The 19,455-nt window shown below is 53.3% G+C and overlaps 1 protein-coding gene across 1 annotated transcript in view; it reads right to left on the bottom strand.

Annotated features, from left to right (window-relative positions):
• Positions 1 to 3,630: 3,630 nt before the first annotated feature.
• Positions 3,631 to 19,455, bottom strand: part of BMP7 (bone morphogenetic protein 7) — an 88,067-nt gene continuing 72,242 nt past the window's right edge. The window contains exons 4-7 of the mRNA XM_060077676.1: positions 13,369 to 13,566; positions 8,476 to 8,552; positions 6,953 to 7,063; positions 3,631 to 3,780 (exon numbers count right to left, since the gene is read on the bottom strand). Coding sequence (XP_059933659.1) covers positions 3,631 to 3,780; positions 6,953 to 7,063; positions 8,476 to 8,552; positions 13,369 to 13,566 — 536 coding nt within the window. The remainder of the gene's footprint in view (positions 3,781 to 6,952; positions 7,064 to 8,475; positions 8,553 to 13,368; positions 13,567 to 19,455) is intronic.

Raw genomic sequence — 19,455 nt, 5'->3', positions numbered from 1 at the left:
CAGGAGACTCTAACTCAGGGGAGCGTGGGATCGAGCCCAGGCTTTGGGTCCCAGTTCCAGCCCCAGCAATTATTAGCCGGTGATGTTGAGTAAATTCCTTCACTTCTTCAGGCCCTCTCAGCACGGCCAGCAATGACGTCAGACCAAGTGGTGGGAGCCGTGGTCCCTGACAGAGGTGCTCCGTGAGCGGGACAGGGAGAAGAGGCACCCACGCAAAATGCTCCAAGGTAACAGTGAGCGAGAGAGGTGGGAACCAGGAGAGGGCAGGTGAAGGCCAAAGGCTGAAGGCCAAAGGCCACCTGCGGTGCTGCAGCCACAGACACGCCTGCCTACAGGGGTCCAGCTGGAAAGGGGAAAGTGAGCCAGACATGAACAAAAGGCTTCTCCTCTTCCCCCAGAGTGCGTGGCTCTTTCAGTCCATCCTTTACTTTCCTACTCTTAATAGAGACATGGGTACAAATCAATAAATACCTACAATTTTTTTTTTTTTTTTTTTTTGCGGTATGTGGGCCTCTCACTGTTGTGGCCTCCCCCGTTGCGGAGCACAGGCTCCGGACGCGCAGGCTCAGCGGCCATGGCCCACGGGCCCAGCCGCTCCGCGGCACATGGGATCCTCCCAGACCGGGGAACGAACCCGTATCCCCTGCATCGGCAGGCGGACTCTCAACCACTTGCGCCACCAGGGAGGCCCTATACCTACAAGTTTTAAAACAGCAACTGACATTCGCACCTTCGTGAGACAGACAATAGGGAGCAGTGGCGACAACTGTTCTCTGGCTCCAGCCGGGAGCGGCCATGCAGGGATGGGGCCCAGGATGGCCAGATCTGCAGACTGCTCAAGGGAAGGCAGAACCTGAGGGTTCTTTTCACCCCAATCTTCTGAGTTTCAAAAATGTGTTGGCAACGAATTCAACCATGCAGGCGGAATAAGATACGTCTGCAGGCTGCAGCTGGCCCTCTGGTTTGCAGCTCTGGTCTTCAGCCTGGAAACAGAACAAACGCTAGATCACGCATCAGGACAATGACAGGAGGGTTTGGAAATCACAGGGGCTGGAACTTGTTAGAAGCGGCCGCTTCATTTGAGGCAACAAGGCAAGAGCGAGCAGCCGGCCAGGGGAGGGGCCCAGATCCTAACAGCCATCGGGTGACCTCGGCGTGCGCTTCAAAGCGGAAAGGGACCCAAGACGCTGCTCCATGCTGCCCGGCTGCGTGCTGCTGCGTGCCCAGCGGGCCCCTGGCTACCGTCCCCGGGCCCGCCGTGGGCCATCTATGGCTCAAGCCGGGAGCCAGCAGCAACCCCCAAGCTGCTGAAATCATCTGCACTGGACAGCGTTGGCTCCGCGGTCTGTGCCGCGTTAAAGCTTTGGGTGTACACTCCCCCTACCCCCACTACTATTTCGTTTTCTTTCTTGTGCCTCTGTTTTATTGGGATGACTAAATCTTTCAACTATGTTAGCAGTAAACACAGCTAATTTACCCCCTGCCTCTTTGAAACAGCTGCTGACAGCTGCACTGTAATTCAATCAAGGATCTTTGTAGTTGAGCCTACCAAATTCACATTTGTTGTTTGGTTCCATCTCTCCTGCCCGGAGCCCCACACAGCTGCATCAAATATTGACGAGCGTCCCTCTCTCCCCAGGGCCTGAATGATAAACAGCGTGTTAATGGTGGAGGCCAAGGCAAAGAGTTCTCAGCACACCAAGGGAACTCCAATATCCAGGCGCTGAGAGAAAAAACAACACAGACATACACAGGCCCAAAACCAGAACCCTTTTTATTTTGTCTATTTATACAGCATTTTCTCTGAGGACTGCTCTATGCAATGGCTGAAGGTACATTGGTCTGACCATTAATAAATAGTCTTAAATAAGAAAATAAACAGGTTGGAGGGAAGCGAGTAAGCTCATTGTCCTGAACAAGAGATCGGAGAGGGTCTAAAATGAGCTTCAGACGGACATAAATAATTTCTTTGTTTAGTAACAACTATTTACATGCTTCAGTGTACAAATGATGCTAGCCAGATGTCGGCTGGGGTTTATGTGGTGACATAACTTGCACCAAGAGGGAATCACAGCAAAATCCCCAGATCTGTCAACAGACAAAACAAAATGTAACAAAAACACCGACTCTTCCCCACTGACCAGGCAGAGTGAAGGCTGCAGCCCAAGCTACTGAAGAAGAAAACATAAAAGAAAATGAAAGCAGGGTCCCTGTGTTTCCAGGAACCAACTTAATCAACATGGAGAAGCAGTTTCCCACTAGACCAGATCCCAGGGGCCACAGGCCTCACTGGCATAACCCTGTTCTTTGTTCACAGAGAGCCTGGTCGTCTCCAAGGCTGCACTGCAGCTGGAGGCTGGATGCACACCATTTAGGGGACCCACCAGCTAAGGCAAGGGAGGCTCATGCCCAGAGCCACGTCAGAAATGGCACCTTCGAGTCAGGACACTCTCCCGACAGCTTCTGGAGCATTCTGTTTGAGATTCACATCTGCACACCCTGCATCCAGCAGACCTCCCACTGTGTCACCTTTCCCTTACTTCAAGGGGCCGATTCTTGCGCAGAGTCCTCAAAAAGGGGTCTGCGAACGAAAAGAGGTGACCACGGAGGCCCTCATCAGAGCCCAGACTCCAGGACGCTGCTATCGATGACCAAGGGAGGAGCTGGCTTGGGGGACTGACGGTCCCCCTGCCCACCCACCCCTGTTGAAGGCTAGCGTGCTTCTGAAAGTAGGGCTATGGTGGCTGGAACTCAGGATCAAGCTGCAAGTTCTGTCCTGAGCTGTCCGCCTCCATCTGCCAACCCTCACTGACTTCCTACCATGGGGAGTGTTGGAAAACCAATTCCAGGCGTCTGCCGGTGCTTCACATGCCTGTTTTAATTTCTGCCACCACGCACTCGGCTGAATGATGGAACCTATTTATTCTTCAAGGTCAACTCCAAGCAGAAAATCTCCCCTCTCCCCTGCTGGCCAAATCTTGGCTTCTGGGTGAGTTTAGGTAAACAGTGGGCCTCGGCAAGCCTCAGAATGAAACCGGAATGGCACGGAGAGGGGGCCTCGCCTCCCTCCGCCGGCCACAGCTTCTGTTTATGAAATCAGAGTAAACCAAGAAATGGGGATAAATTGTTTAGGAAAATATATCTCTACCATCCTAACCATTTTCATTCATTCGTTTTATTGTGACATTTATTACAGGGACTTCCGCGTCAGTCTCCCTCTCACACAGAGACGAACGTGCCCACCCCTGGCCGCGGCCCCTTCCCCCCGCTGCTGGTGGCCGGGCTGAAGGGTGTCACCATTACCCCTGGGAATGAGTCGGTGCACAGCTGAGACTTCACAGCCAGCGATCGGGGCAATTTTTCTTGATATATGTTTTCCCTGTTAGGTTTTGCCTGCAGCAGCTTGTAGGATCTTGTCTGTAGGATGCCAACGAAAAACGGATCAAAAGCCATCTGCCTCTCAAATTCCTTAACACTCCTACAGCGCAGCAGTTGGAGAGGGGGACGGGAAGGCCTCGCGAAAGGCAGCTGGTCTGCGGGCTCCTCGTCGAGGTGGTGGGAGACGCTGGGCGGTGCGAGGCCCAGGATCTGGAAAAACGTGGCCCCGAAGCGTCTGACTTCCAGGAGGGGCTAGTGGCAACCACAGGCCCGGACAACCATGTTTCTGTATTTCTTCAGGATGACGTTGGAACTGTCATCAAAGTAGAGCACGGAAATGGCATTGAGCTGAGTCGGAGCACAGCAAGGCTTGGGCACCGTTTCCGGGTTGATGAAGTGCACCTGGAACACACACCAAAACGGTGGCAGTGGTGAGACCCGGTGAGTCACTCCTCCCTGGCCTCAGTATTTCTAAAAGGAACAGGTACTGCTTGGACAAAAGTCCCCGCAGGTGACACTCACCCGTCACTCCCAGTTCTAAGCGCTTGATGGGTAACTAACTCAGTTCTGGGGTTATTCTTGATTCACAGATGAGAGAAGCAAAGCATAGAGGGTCACACAGCACACGGCTAGGAAGACACTTGGGGCCAGGATGGGGGGCTGTCCTGTGCACGGCAGGATGTTTGACAGCATCCCTGGGCTACACCCACTAGAAGTCGGAGGCATTCCACCCCACCCCCGCACCGTGACAACTAAAAATGTCTCCAGACATTGTCAAATATCCCCTGGGAGGCAAAACTACCCCAAGTGGAGAACCACTGGGCTAGACGAGGCTCGGCCTGCAGGCCGATCTCTGCTCCACCACCTGTTTTTATGAATAAAGTTTTATTGGCACATGGCCACGCCCATTCATCTACACAGCATCTGTGGCTGCTTCTGCTTCTGCATTACATAGCATCTATGGTAAAAAGGTACAGTACAGACTTTCAGCTCTCGAGGTTGAAAATATTTACTATCTGGCCCTTTCCAGAAAAAGGGTGCTGACCTCTGGACCAGACCTGTCCTGTCCAAGAAAAATATCATGCAAACCACATGTGTAATTTAAAATGTTCTAGTAGCTACATTTTAAAAGGTGAAAAAGAAAGAGGTGAAATTAATTTAAACAGTATATTTACTCTAACCCCAGATCTCAAAAAAGTATCATTTCCACATATACTTAGCCTAAGAAATCATTAATGAGATATTTTACATTCTTTTATACTAAGTCTTCAAAACCCAGTGTGTATTTTGTAGTTGCAAAACATCTCGATGCAGACTGGCCACGTTTCAGGTACTCAAGAGCCACACATTTCAAGTACTCAAGGACCACCACACAAAAGTGGTCACTGTATTGGATGGTGTGAGTCGACTATATTAGACTCTTCTGCATCTTGAGCAATAAAAATGAGAGGAAAAGAATTTGGGCAAACACTTGGGTGGACGTCAGCAAGAAAGGAGAAGGTCCAGAATGTAAGAATGAAGAAAGAAGTCGGCCAGTTGCCCAGGTTTATTGTTCCTTCTGGCTCGTGGGCTCCTACGCACCTTACAGGTGGTGGGGCTTGGGGACAAACAAATTCAAACGTCAGCAGGGGCCACGCAAGTGCCACGGAGGACCAAACTGGGCCAGGAGTCAGACCATAGGGGACAGTGAGGACTGGGGCAAACCAAAGGGAGATAGACACAAGCTGCCCAAAGCCAGTGCGATCAGATGTGTTGAGTGCTCAGGACAGGCCAGGTGTCAGTCCTGTTTTGTTTTTGTGAGAAACTTCCAGGTTTCCGACACACCACGTGGGCCAAATGAAAACCCTGTGGATGACCCTCTGCCCCCAAGCCCCAGTCTATGACCTCCCACGTAGGTCAGCACGCTTTTTAAACTGTTTTTTATGTTTAATCTCGAACCTTACAAATCTAAACCTTCCCCCATCTCCTCCACCCTTGAATAATGTTAAAGCGAATCCCAGATGTTAGCTCACTTCCTCTGTATTTCACTAGGACTCTCTAGAAAGCAAGGATTCACCTCCTTTTCAAACATGACCTTCGTTTCAGAATAATCAAAGGGCTCATTCTGATCCTAGAGCTTTCTGGTGAATTGCAGATGGAGAGGGTGTCACAGGGCGGCCAGGCTTCTGCTCCGTGGGCCACGAAGGCAGGGCTCAAAGAAGGGGGGAGGTGTGCTCCTGGCAGCCTGGGAGACACCCCCGTCACTCTGGTCCTCGGAGTAGGACAGAACAGGGGGACGCTGGCACGGGGGACAAGTTCAGGCCAAGGAACAGGCTGGGGTGACTATTCAGTTCCAGCCTGAAGACCTTCAGTCCTGAATAGGGCTTCAGAGTTTACTGCTGTGGGAGCGGGGGTCCTGGCAAAGCAAGGCTTAAAAAAAGAGGCCTTCCCTCAAAGGGCAGAGCCTGATCCAAATAAACGGAACAGGGGAGCGAGAAGTAACACACGGGACAGGGACAGGGAAGAGGGAGGCAGGTTACTAAGCAAAAGAAGCACAAAGCTCTGCAACAAGCAGACCCGTGGTACAGAGGAGATGGGCCTGGGTAGTGAGCTCTCCATCACTAGAAGCATTCAAGCCAGAGAGGATGACCAGTTGTCAGGGAAGGCCCAGATAATGTTCATAGCAAGGAGGAAGATAACCAACGTCTCTGAACCTCAGATTCTAAGCTAAAGAACAAAGTCTCTAACTCGTATCACTCTTGTTGTTGGTGAAGTAGTAAAAATAACATCTATTGAGTGTCCTCTGCGCTGTAGCTTTAATTGCATCATCACACTGAATCCTCCAATGACCCCGTGAAAGTTCAAAGAGCCCCACAGCTACCCCCCATCTCTCTATCCTATTATCCTGTTTGCCATCTTCCTGTCGTTTCCCTCTCCCTGGAGTTCCCGCATTTGTTTACTTGACTGTTTCCTTGCCTGGAAAATGAGGCTCTGAGTGCAGGGACCACGTCTGTGATGTTCCCTGTATGCTGTTCCCTGCAGCGTCCCCAGCTGCCAGCGCAGGGTCTACATGTAGTAGATGCTCAATAAATACCCTTGAATGGCTGAACCACAAAGTTCAAGGCTAGGAGGCAAAGCCACGAGCTGTGGGAGGGGATGAGCCCTCAAGCCTACCCAACCTGGAGGAAGCCCAGACGTTGTAGGGCCTGTGGATGTGGATGCTGACAACCAGGAACAACGGTCGCCTGACAGAGGCAGGGCCAGGGCGACTGCCGTTAGGCACAGCGACCTTTACCCACAATACCTTTAGAAGCCCACGAAACCGTTCTAACTGCTTTTAAAATTAGGAGAAATAAATGCACTCTAGGGTTGAAGACACACACGAAGATTATAATGCATGTTATTAAATATAATTTTTAGTCTTGTTTTATGGAGGTAGGGCCCACGAAAGCAAAAGTGCCCTAGGCTCCTGAAAGCCACGACGTGGTCTTGGCCAGAGACCTGCTGTGGCCCCAGCTCGGAGACGCACGAGGCGGGATGTGGTGGCCCTGCTCCCCCAGCTGTCCACACCCCGGCCGGCGCGCAGGCCACTCACCAGTGTCTGCACGATGGCATGGTTGGTGGCGTTCATGTAGGAGTTCAGAGGGAAGGCACACTCCCCCTCGCAGTAGTAGGCGGCGTAGCCTTCGGGCGCTATGATCCAGTCCTGCGGGAGAGAGCGGAGGACGAGGCGGGGGCGGGCTCAGAACCTCGTGGAAAGTGGGAGCCGCAGGGTCCTGCCCTCTAGGCCGAAACATTCCTCCTGTGGGCCAGACTCCGAAGCTGCCAGAGGTCAAAGGCACGGCCCACCTCCTCCTGTGCAGCTGGGGCTCCTACAGAGGCAGCCTTTCATGGTCCCAACAGACTGCAGAGTGAGGGAAAGACCACCGGGGGCCGGGCTGAGCCCAGAATGAACACTTGCTCTTCATCGGAAGGTGGCATGGAGAGGGGTGATTAGGGTGGCATCAACCTGACCCCTACTAGGTGGTAACCCTTGGGCGGTTTGCTTTAAACACAGCCTCCAGGCCTCACTTCACCCACCCAGGAGAAAGATGACAGTATAGCCGACCCAGCACAGTGCCTGGTACACGTGTGCGACTCAGTCAAGGACGCACGTGGTCGGGTTAGCACAGAAATGTTGTGCTAGCAATACATAAACCCCTCAGGGACTCAAGTGCATTTGGGGGCTCCGTTCCAGCACTAGAACGTAAGCACGGCCTGGCACCTCTTAGACCACGGATGTTGTCATAAGAGTGAGGACAAAATCACAGGAGGACTCCAAGCCAGCTGTGTGCACAAGTGCCCTGGGGGTGTATCTGAGGACATGATGCCCTGGGAAGACTCTGGACCCTCCCACTGAACTACAAGCTCAATGAAGGGAGAACAACAAAACCAGTGGCCCTGATGGTCTTATGACAACACCCTGTCTGGGGATATTTGGGCTCCATGAGGGCAGGCACATTGCTATGCCCAGGGCTGCACCTCTAGTGACTAGAAAAGGGCCCAGAATGTCATAGATACTCATAAATAGTTGAGATACTCTTTTTCTAGGATTCATCCCCTGCCCTTTGCCCTGCTCCGGTCAAATGATTCCAGAGGGGCAGCCACAGTCCTAGGACATGATCCCAGCCCTCAAACAGCTGATTGGTTCAGGAACAAGCACCTGACCCGAGCTGGGCCAATCAGCACCTTCTCTGGGAATTGGAATCACAGACGGGGGAGGGAGGAGCAGACAGGGCAGAGGGTGGAAGCCCGCCCTCCAGGCAGCTGGATTCCAGCACACGGACTCGGCCACGTCTGAGAGAAGCAGCCAGTGCAGGATGGAAATGGGGTTCACATGGAGAATGAGGTTCAGAGTCCACATCGTTTGGGTTTCTGGTTCTAGCTTGAGTCTCAACCGTGTTTCTGCTCTTGGGTTTCATGGGGCATCCCTGGAGCCTCTAGTTAGGACGCGATACCGGAGTCTCAAGAGATGAGAAACACGGCTCACTGCACATGTGGGACCCAGCCCCACCACCGGAGGAGCCCACACTAGAGGCCTCACACATCCAGGGCCGATCCAGCCACCGCCGCCCTTACCTGCCAGCCCAGGTCCCGGAAGCTGACGTACAGCTCGTGCTTCTTACAGGCCTGCCTCTGGTCGCTGCTGCTGTTTTCTGAGGAGCAGCACCGGGGAGAGGAAAAGGAAATACACACAGATTAGAGTTTCCTCAGTCTAAGACAGTGGTGTGATCCCAAGCAAACTCTGAAAGCTGGAGGGTGACCTTCCTGACACAGAAGCTGTTCAAGCACCTGTAGCCTCAAAACTCATTTCCATCCCCAGCAAACGACCTCTGTAAGGGAGGTACCAATGCCCCCGTCTCTCTTACGCAGTCTTAGCTCTCAGCTCTCTCTGGATCCTTCTGTGGACACTGTTTTCTCTTGTTTGGATGCTGACATCTGCGTGGATTCCGTGTGGGAGTCCATCTCCATCCACATCCCACACACTGGCTGCAAGAGCCTGCTCAGAGGGGCTGCTTCCACTCAACCTCACCTTGTGAGGCCTGCCCGCCTCATGATGCTCAGCCCCGTGGAGCAGGCAGAAGGAGACACGGACAGGGCCTGGGACAAAGCCCCACCATCGAGAAGAAATGAGAGGGCCAACGGTCAAGTCCCCCTGACCTTCCAGGAAAGCACAATACTGAGGTTTCTCTGAGGAACGAAAATGATGCACTGGGGTTTTCCAGAAGTATGTAAAGTTTGTAGGAACTTTGGGTTAGGAATTGAACCCTTGTAAACATGTAGAAGTCTGTTTCTCTATCTCTCTCTTTGTGTCTATGTCTCTCTCTGTCCCTGTCTCTCTCTGACACACACACACACACACACACACACACACACACACACACACAGCTGCTACTGCACAACCTTCCCTGAAGCCAGAAGCTAGAGGGATTCATTTTTTTTTTCTTAACCACGACCTGTCCCTCCTCCGCCAAAAACTTCCCAGGGGCTTCCTATCAGCTTTTTTGAATATCCCCAATTGTACATGTATCTTTATATCTAGAGTTCAGAACAGCAATTTTTTAAAATGTACAAACCAATGAGGAAAGGACACAATTGATTATGACAGAATTGCATGTGTCTTTCTAGGAGGGATCCTGGCTCCTAGGAGACACTCAGAACCAGTGAGAGGATCTCAGTGAGGGGGGCACAGACTGGGGGCGAGGGAGCACCCACCTTCGGGTATCTCGGGCCCTCATTACCTTGGTGCCTGGTATGTCATTCATTCATTCATTCATACAAATTGTTCATGTCTACAGGTTTGCAGAGGCTGTTTTGGGCAGTGGAGCTACAAGTGTGAACAAAACAAAGCCCTGCCGCTGAGGGGCTTATCTTCCAGCGAGAGAGGCAGATAATGACCAAATGAGGAAATGCCAATGACATTCCATCTAGATGAGCACGTGGAGGAACCAAGGGAGGAGAGGGGGACAGGAAGGGCGGGCTGAGAGGTCTGTGCCATGGGCGCTAACCGAGGCCTTCCGAGGAAGTGATGTTCCTGTAAGAACCAAAGGAAATGAGAGGGCGGGTCAGGGAGGAATCCGAGGGAGGAGATTCCAGGATGAGGACGGAGCGGGATGGAGAGGAGGGTTAGGATGTCGGCAAGGACCAGGACAGGAGTGGCGGTTGGCAGAGGGACGGGCAGCAGGCACTAGAGCCTTCCAGGAATGAGGAGGCAGCGCTGGGGTCAGCGGCCGGCAGCGTGGAGGGGGGAGGTCTGCTTCGCTGGATTGAGCTCCACGGCTGGGGGGTGGGGAGGTTAGGGAGGGTGGAGCAGGAATGCGGAGTCCTGGGCACCCCCTTCCCCACTTTGGGACCTAGCCTGAGGGCCTTGAGATAGAGAAAACCAGCTGCAGGGATAGTAGGGCTGCTGGAGGGCCAGGTGGTCACTGATATACGAAGGTCAAGGTCAAGGGAACCATCAGAGGCGAGCCCAGGAACCTCCTGGACCATTCACTGTGCCATAGGGAAGGCACAGACACTGAATGGAAATCCAGGAAGGCCTCCACGGCTGTGGCCATGCCTGTGGCCCCAGGCGGCAACCCCACAAGGCTTCTTCCCCTCCTTCCCTGTAGGGAAGCAGAAGGTAGAGGGGAGAGGAGGGGAGCAGCCCTCAGCCCAGTGATGTTGTGTGAAGCAACCTGAACAAGACAAAGGTCTGAGCACGTTAGCCTAGGCCAGGGATGGGGCAAAGAAGCTGTGCGTGGAGGGCCAACACTGCTGGCTGTTTGTTGCCCTGAGTAAAGAAGGATCTGAAGCTCTGTGTGGGCTCAGTGAGAAGAATGTGCCAGGATTGATTAGCAATGTCTGCCATGAGCAGAGAAAGGGCGAGTAGGGACCTTACTGCCACTTTTCCCAACCCTGTCTGCAAACAAAGCAATGATACGCGGCTTCATGTTGAAGCCCAAGGCCCAACAGACCACGGGCAAGAGCAGCTCATGAAGCTAGTTGTAGGCCTATCAGCATGGGGTGGGCCCTGGCCCTGCCATCAGGGACCTCAGACACCTGGGTCCTTCAGGCCTCCTTGGAATGTGGCTGCTCCAGGAAGAAGTGGTTGGAACTCCTATTTCACTCTGACCTCTTATTAGCAGAAAGACGAGGAAAGGGGAGAAAAGAGATGCTCAGGAAGTAGAATCCTAGGCCCCCTGTCCCTCCTGCCCTGCCCACCCATCCCAGGCCACAGCAGGCAGGCAGGCAGGAGTGGAGAGGCTGCTGCTCATTCACCTCCACAAGCCCGGCCAGAGCAGCTGACAAGTCACAACCGGTGCTGGGACTCAGCTCCCACCCCCATGGGTCATCGGGTGAAAATGGCTAATGGCTAGGGAGTTGGGTCCAGTCGTGGATGAGAAGCAAGTGGAAGGGAGGCGAGGGACCCAGTTTCTCACCCCAAACCACACGGTCTGAAGAGCAGTTGAAGGCCTTTGAGGGGTGGGGCTGGCCTGCAGGACGTGTCTCTGCAGCACACAAGGGCTGCCACGGGAGAGAGGATTCTACTCGTGTGGCCCTGCAGCAGGATTCCCAGCTCATCACAGGAGGCAAAGCACTTCAACCGGGCATGTGTGTACAAACACACACTCAGAGATTCCGGTTTACTAAGCCTGCAGTGGGGCCCAGGCTTTGGTATTCTTTTAAAATTAAACTTCCAGGCAGGGTTTAGGTGAACTTCCAACAGGGCCAGGAAGTAGAAATCCAGAGCAAGGAAGTAGATCCCAGGCAAGGTAGAACAGCTGCCACGTGAGATAGTGAGAGCTCCGTCCTCTGGGGTTACTTAAGTGGAGACTGATGGGGGTCTGGTGAGGATGCAGTGGGGGAAGCTGAGTGTCTAATTTTAAGATTCTGAGACCAGTCCCTCCCTTTCACTACCTCGGTTAGACCGTCATACCTGACAGACCTCCGAGCCCCGGGAGTCTCTGCGGGGATGACGTTTGCTAGCTCTTCCTGCCTGATGGATAGAGAAAAGCCTCTCACAAATCTTCCTATTCCAACCCTCCCTGAGTGCCCCACCCTGCTCCCCACCATCCTCAGAGCAGCCAGCATGAGCTTCTTATCAACCCCACCCCGAATCATAGCTGGAAACTCCGCAAAGGCTTCCAAATTTGCTTTGGATGAAATTCAAACTCAAGATGTGGCTCCCGAGAGGACACTTGACTGTGCTCACTCCCCAGCCCAGCCACATGGTCTGCCCCTCTCCACCCTCCCTCCCAGAGCTGCCACGAAAACTCCCTCCACCTGCAGGTTCCACTGCCTGCAGCGCTGGCCTCCAGCCCACCCGGCCTGGCCCCTGGGGCACCAGCTCGCCTCGGAGCTCTCAGCTGGCAAGTCTTCTCTGAACCACGCCCTTCTCTGAACCACGCCCTCAAGAGTCCCTCGTCATCACGTTCCAACTCCCGGGCCTGGTGTCAGTGTGGCTGTGGATGATGGCAGCCTCCTGCCCATCCTGAATCATCTCTGCACCACAGCTGGGCTTTCACTGGTGAATCCCAGCCACCAAGAGCCCAGCGCAGAGGAGGCTCCTCATACAAATGAAGAGATTCAGTTGGGTTTTAATTTGGGGGATCACAGATTCCCTTTGAGCAGCAGCCTAAAAAAGAATGGATGCACCTGCCAGAAAAGAATCTAAAGATTCTTTTAGATTCAAAATCTCTGCACACAAACTCTGAAGCCACACGTACCCACTAGAATCCACCCAGCAGGATGCCCGGCTCTTGAAAACGTCACCGACCACAGTAACTGTAAGTTTCTTTTTCCTCGAAAAGGAAAATGAACAGAAATTTCAAAACTGTCCAGGTAAGGCAGGAGAAGCCATTGACAATATAAGTGAATTTGCGGGTGGCGGCCCCTTTCCCACCTCGCCATCTCCCTTCTACACACCCCCATGTCCCCCTTCCACGCTTCCTCCGACCAGCCCCAGGCCTCTCCCAGCTCACGATGAGCCCAGAGCCGGGACGGCTCCACGGGAAAATCGTACCAGCCATATTCAACAGGTGTTAAAATGTGCCATGAGTTTCAAATGCTTTTCACTAGAAGAAATAAAATTAAAGACGCAGCAAACTCCGCTCTTTTCCTCCTCCCCACTCCCCGGGCAGCAGCCTCCCTCCCTCCGGAGGCTGGTGTGAAGTCTTCCCTCCATTTATCTGTAGCTATTGTTTTGTCCGCTTAGAAATTTACATGATTGGCGTCCTGTTATACTCATGTTTTGCTACTTGCATTTCGAAATGAATTTATGACACAATTTATACCCTGAAGATGGTGAGCTCTGGGGAGGAAGGGATTCTGTGGGTTGTGCTTCCTGCTGCCTTGGTTCCAGAACCATCTGTCAAGCACATGCGTGGATTCTGAGTCCCACCCAAGCTGGGGTCCCACTGGGGGCCCCCTGTGGGCTCCTCGGGGTGGGAGCGGATGTTCATGTGTTAACCCTCCCGCCCCGAGGCGTACCTGCGACGTTGGCCACCCGCAGGGCTTCCTGGTTCTTGGGTGTCTTGGAGCGGTTCTGGCTGCGCTGCTTGCCCCCCGTGGAACGGGTGCTGCGGAGGTGGACCTCGGTGGCCTTGAAGAAGGCCACCATGAAGGGCTGCTTGTTCTGGGGCCCCTGCCGCCCGATCAGGCCTGCCAACTTGGGGTTGATGCTCTGCCCTAGACAGGAAGGAGTCAAATGCACAGAGGAGTGGTTACAGGAGAGGCGATTAGTGGGAAGGGCCGCACAGACGCCGTTTCATCCGAGGCTCACGATCCATCCGCGCGCCCACCCCTCGTCCATCGCAAGTGTGGCCTCAGCTCTGACCCTACGCCAGGTTGCTTTAGGAGTTTGGAACACAGTGGGAACCACAGAGAGAAAACTCCCTGGCCCCTGGGTGCGCCCACTGGTGGGGAAGGCGGCCAGGAAACACGCAGGGCAGGGAGCCCGTGGTGATACGTGTGTGGAGACAAACGGAGCAGGGGAGGGGTAGGACGCTGAGGTCTGCAGAAGGACTCCAGCGGGTGGAAGTTCCACTCGCATCTCATTGGCCAAATCAGGTCATGTGATCCACCTATATTCAAAGGGTGGGGTCAGTCCCGCTTGGTGCCCAGGGAGGTGGGAACAGTCACAAGCAGCCCCAGTGACTGCCACCTTCTTCGCGGAGGGACCTCTTGAGCAGAGGGGTGGGTAACAGCGAGGGAGGGAGTCACATGGATATCAGGGAAGGGGGCACTGCAAAGGCAAAGGCCCGGAGGTGGCGGGGGGCAGTGAGAAAACTGGCCTCCTCTTGGAGCAGAGACTAAGGGTGAGAGGGCCGGGGGAGTTCAGGGGAAAAGTGGTGGGCACAGCAGGGGGCAGAAGCAACGCGGGGTCCTGGTGGCATCAGCAAGCCCTTTACCTTCATTCCGTTTACGCCTGCAAGTTCATGTCCACCCAGAACCTCAGGATGTGACCTTATTTGAAAATAGCATCTTTGTAGATGTAATTAGTTAAGATCATACTGGATTAAGGTGGTTCCTAATCCAATGACGGGTGTCCTTAGAAGGTCACGTGAAGACACGGAGATGCACACACACACACACACACATACACACGGCAGCCGTGTGAAGACAGAGCCCAAGGAACACCGACGGCCACCAGAAGCTGGAAGAGGCCAGGAAGGACTCTTCCCTGGCGCCTTTGGAAGGAGTGTGGCCCAGGACACCTTGGTTTTGGACTTGCAGCCTCCTGACTGTGACCGAATAAAGCTCTGCTGCTTTAAGTCCCAGGACACACACCCTGTCTGCATGAAGTGGAAACCACGGGGTGTTCGGCTGAGGAGTGGGCAGCTGGAATTGTTTGTAAAAGACCAACCCAGGCCACTGCTGGAGATGGAACTGCAGGGGGCGAGGCTGGAAGTGCGAGTCCGGGCAGAGGCGACGGAATAGCGCAGGAAGACGTGACAGGGACTGGACGGGGGCCAGTGAGGGCAGAGGCGGCCGGAAACCCTCAGACCCTCGATCGTTCGTTTTTAAGTCCATCTTTAGAATTTATTTTATTTTCACTGTCTTGTTTTGGAATAACTACGGATTCACAGGAAATTGTGATAAAAATGTACAGGGAGGCCCCATGTACCCTTCAGGAGGTGGGGAAACCCAGGCGGGGGGTAGGGGTGGGGAGAAGACCTGGGAAGTGGAGGGAAGAGGACAAGACAGTGACTGAGCAGCTCCTGTCTGAAATCCCCACCGGACGCACGAGGAAAACGGGCAGGGGACAGCAGGACATCCCAGCCCGGGCCTGGCTCCTGATCCAGGGGGAGAGACAGCCTAGGAGCCAAGACGCGCTCTGGCCCAGGGCCCGCCTTCCTGGGTTCACGCCCCACCTCTGCCACTCAACACACAGATGCTCCTCCCAGCAGAGCTCTGCACGCCGGAAGTGCTCACTAACCACCAGCTAAGGGCAGCGGTCCAGGCCGGAGTGGAGACTGGACTCATGCACCCCGGGGAGAGTGTGTAGCTGGACAAGCAGCGTGAGGACTGGGCCCAGATGCCCTGTCTCCACCTGAGAGATCTGGGGAATGCAGCAGAGGCTGTGCATGAGTGCCCGGCAGGGAAGGTTCTGGAAGAAGCTTGAACAGGAGGAAGGGGGATGCCGAGAGGATATGGGGCTCTGGGTTCTGGGGGAGAAGGCGGATGAAGCAGTCATAGCGTCCTGTGCTCTGCGGGCAGGTCGAGTGTGACGGGGGCCTAGAACAGGCTACCAGCTCCGGCAACGATGAGACCATTGGCCAGTATATACTTAGCATCACATCTGGTGGTGATAAGTATTCCAAAGGAAGGTAAAGCAAGAGGACAAAGAAAGCCCATCTCACTCATGACAAAACAGCTCAGAGAGGCTGAATAACTTTGCCCAAGGACACCCAGCTTGGAAGCAAGGAAGCTGAATCTGAACCCAGGTGAGGCTGCCTAATCACAACAAATATGGTGCCTGCAAGCTGGGTGAGAAGAGTCAGAGGTCAGCGAAAGCAGTGCTTCTGAAGGCCCTGGGCCCATCCACATCTGGAATCAGCTTCACCTGAAGCCCTCCAGACATGCCAGATGTCCCGAACCCAGCTTCCCAAGGACCAGATCAGCATCAGGGGGTCACTCTGGTTGTTTAACAACAAATGTTTAAAAGAGCGAGCTCTTCCACTCACCACTACTTTCTTTACCTTAGTCCCTTTTAATGCCGGCTTTCCTGCATTCTTTAGCGGGGTTTCCTCGAGTTCACCCATCTATAATTTGAATGATTCTATAAAAGAAACCATTAAAGCTGAGCCCTTAGGAATTGTGTCCCCCCTGGAAGGCTTTTAGGGCAAAATAAAAATGCCTCCCTGAAAACCTGATGCTGTTCCAGATCCAGTAAATCCAAGCACTGCGGGCAGTCGCTGTGCATCTGAGGGAGGGTGTCTGGCTCGCTCTGGCCACTGTCAGGACAGTCACGTCCAGGGACGCACAGCCTCAGCTGAGAAATGGGCAGTCAGAAAGGAAAGAAGAGGGTCTTCAGGGGTTGAAATCCACATCTGCTGCCGACCAGCCTGTGTGGGCTGAGAGAGGGGAAGTCACGTGCTGGGGCCTCCATTTCCTCATCTGTGAAATAGGGATGATGCCATTTGTCTCACCCATGCCCTCTTTTTCTTCCTACCCAACCCAATTTTTATTTAGGCAGCTGTGCCTTAGAGTGACTCCAGCCTGGCCACAGAGGGCAGGACCTGCGGTCTTATACGTGGCAACCAACCCTCCAGCTACAGCGACTGGTTCAGGAACGGGCACATGACCCAATTTAGTCAATGAATGGAGCACAGGTATCCTGGAAGTTTCCAAGTCCAGAGCAGCCCTCTCTTTCCCTGGACAGGATTGAGGGAGGAGGGATGGAGAGAGTCCCAGAAACAGCTACCATCTGGCAACCACGAGTAGACCACATTTCCACATGGAGCTGACCTGCTGGAAGGAAGAGCAGAGAGACAAACAGACACGTGACCTCTGGTGGTATCACTGAGCCACTGGATCACACCATTCCTGAAGCTGAATTCTTGCCCCAGCCAGCCAAACGAATAAACCCCTTTGATTGTTCAGTCCGATTTGACATTTTAGGGTTGTCCTTGCCCCTTTTTTAGAGGCTGGAGAACTGGGGAACAGGGTAGCAAGCCATCTTGGGCCTGGTAGAGAGCAGGCACTCACAGGGTAGGTATGGATCATTCCCCTTCTATCACCAAGTATGAGAAAAGGTGAAAGATTTCAAGGTAAAACTGACTGTCACCACAGCAGACATTCACCTTCAACAAAAAACAGGGATATGGAAAACTATAGTGAAATATCACTTCGCTCCCACTAAAATGGCTAAAATAAAGGCAGACAAAAGAAGTATTGGTGAGGATGTGGAGAGAGTGGAACCCTATTACACTGTTGATGGGGTTATAAAAATGCCACAGATATTTTGGAAAACAGTTTGGCAATTCCTCAAAGAGTTAAATGGAGAGCTCTCATTTGACCCAGCAATTCCATCCCTAAGTACATACCCAAGAGAACTAAAAACATAGGTTCACGAGTGTTCACAGCAGCATTATTCATAATAGCCAGAACGTGGAAACAACCCAAGTGACCATTAGCTAATGAGTGGATAAACAAAACATGGTGTATCCATACAATGGAATATTATTCTCCATAAAAAGACATGAAGTATGGATCCATGTTACAACATGTATGAACTTTGAAAACATTATGCTACGTGAAAGAAACCAGTCACAAAACATCCCATGTTGTATGATTTCCAGAATAGGTAAATCCATAGAAACAGAAAGTAGATTAGTGGTTGCCAGGGCCCAGGAGAAGGAAGGGAATGGGGTGAGTGCTAATGGCTAGGAAGTCTCTTCTGGGGATGATGGAAATATTCTGGCATCGGATAGCGGGATGGCTGCACAACAAGGCGAATGTACTAAAAAGCACTAGACGGGGGCTTCCCTGGTGGCGCAGTGGTTGAGAGTCCACCTGCCGATGCAGGGGACACGGGTTCGTGCCCCAGTCCGGGAAGATCCCACATGCCGCGGAGCGGCTGGGCCCGTGAGCCATGGCCGCTGAGCCTGCGTGTCTGGAGCCTGTGCTCCGCAATGGGAGAGGCCACAACAGTGAGAGGCCCACGTACTGCAAAAAAAAAAAAAAAAAAAAAAGCACTAGATGGTACACTTTAAGATGGTGAATTCCATGTATGTGAATTATATCTTAACTTTTGAAGTACATAAATTACAAAAAAAACAGGAGTAGGAATGACCCATCAACCACACCCCGGGGGATAGTGTTTGTTAATAAACAGTATAAGGATGTCCATCATAGCGCCCAGCACTCTTGGGCTCCTGATGACCATTTACTAAATGAACAAACATCTCCTGTGCCAACATTGGACCGAGAGCTCACAGCCCGGCCAACCCTCTCCGCGGCCCCATGGGGCAGACATCATGATGTCACTTTTCAAAGAGGAACAAGGCTCCCGCGATAAAGGCCTTGCAGCGGGTCAGCGGTGGAACCAGTATTCGAACCCTGTTCTGCTGGAAGCCAAAGTCTGAGTTCTCAGCTTCACACCAGTGTGTCCTGGGCTGCCCCATGTGCTAAAAAGGGGTCAAAGTTCCCCAACACAGGGTGGGAGCTGCATGTTAACTCGGAGGCTCCCCTGGCCCAGGACCACATCTCAAAGAGCCACCTGGAGGTGGAGAGGAGACAGCTTTCTCCCAGGCTGGTCTTCACCTCCCTGGTATTCCTTGAAAGGTCAACTATGCGACCACGGTCATTTGGAAGAACGTGGAATGAAGGACCCTGACCTGAGTTCGTGCCCTCGGCTTCCTCTTGGGGTGGGAGGGTTATAAAAACTCCATCTGGTGTCTGCAACCGGAGCAAAGTGCAGAGAAGAAAGTGGGCCCTCCTGCTCACAGCCCATTTGGGGTTCTAGAAGATGGACTGACCTCCCAGCCATCCCCGGGCACCGGGACTGGCTGCAGAATCTGCGGGTCCCAGCGCAAAGTGGAAATGCAGGACCTCTTGACCTAATGTTATTAAAAATCGCAAGACGGAGAGAGCAGAGCATCAAACCAAGCATGGGGTCCGAGTGCAGGGTCCTGTGCGGGTCACACACCCGTCCCGTCACGCACGTATAGACACACGGAAACACGTGTGTGCAATTCCTCATAACTGGGATGTGTGTCCCTGCTGATTCACATAAACCTGGGTTGGGGGCAATGTACTGTGGGCATCTTTCCTCGTCAATGGAACACATGTTGATCTCGTCTCTTGCGGCCGCAGAGGGGCCTCACATCTGGAAATCCCTTTGCCTCACCCTCTTCCGTCCCAGGCTTGAACAAACAACTTGTTTATTCATTTAGCAGTTCAGTCAACAACGATTCATGAAGCCCCCTCTGTGTGCCAGGCGCCGTGCCAGGTGCGGGTACAGCAGCGAACAGGGTGACAGCCCCCAGGAGCTGACCAGAGAGGGAGATGCGCTCAGGGGCAAGGGGGGACCGGTCAGGGGCCGGGTCGTGCGGGGCCTCGGATCATGTTCTA

Source organism: Mesoplodon densirostris, chromosome 16 (genome assembly GCF_025265405.1).
Source record: "Mesoplodon densirostris isolate mMesDen1 chromosome 16, mMesDen1 primary haplotype, whole genome shotgun sequence".
Taxonomy (NCBI): Eukaryota; Metazoa; Chordata; class Mammalia; order Artiodactyla; family Ziphiidae; genus Mesoplodon; species Mesoplodon densirostris.
The sequence above is the reverse complement of the archived record's forward strand: the minus strand, read 5'-3'. Positions and strand labels throughout refer to the sequence as shown.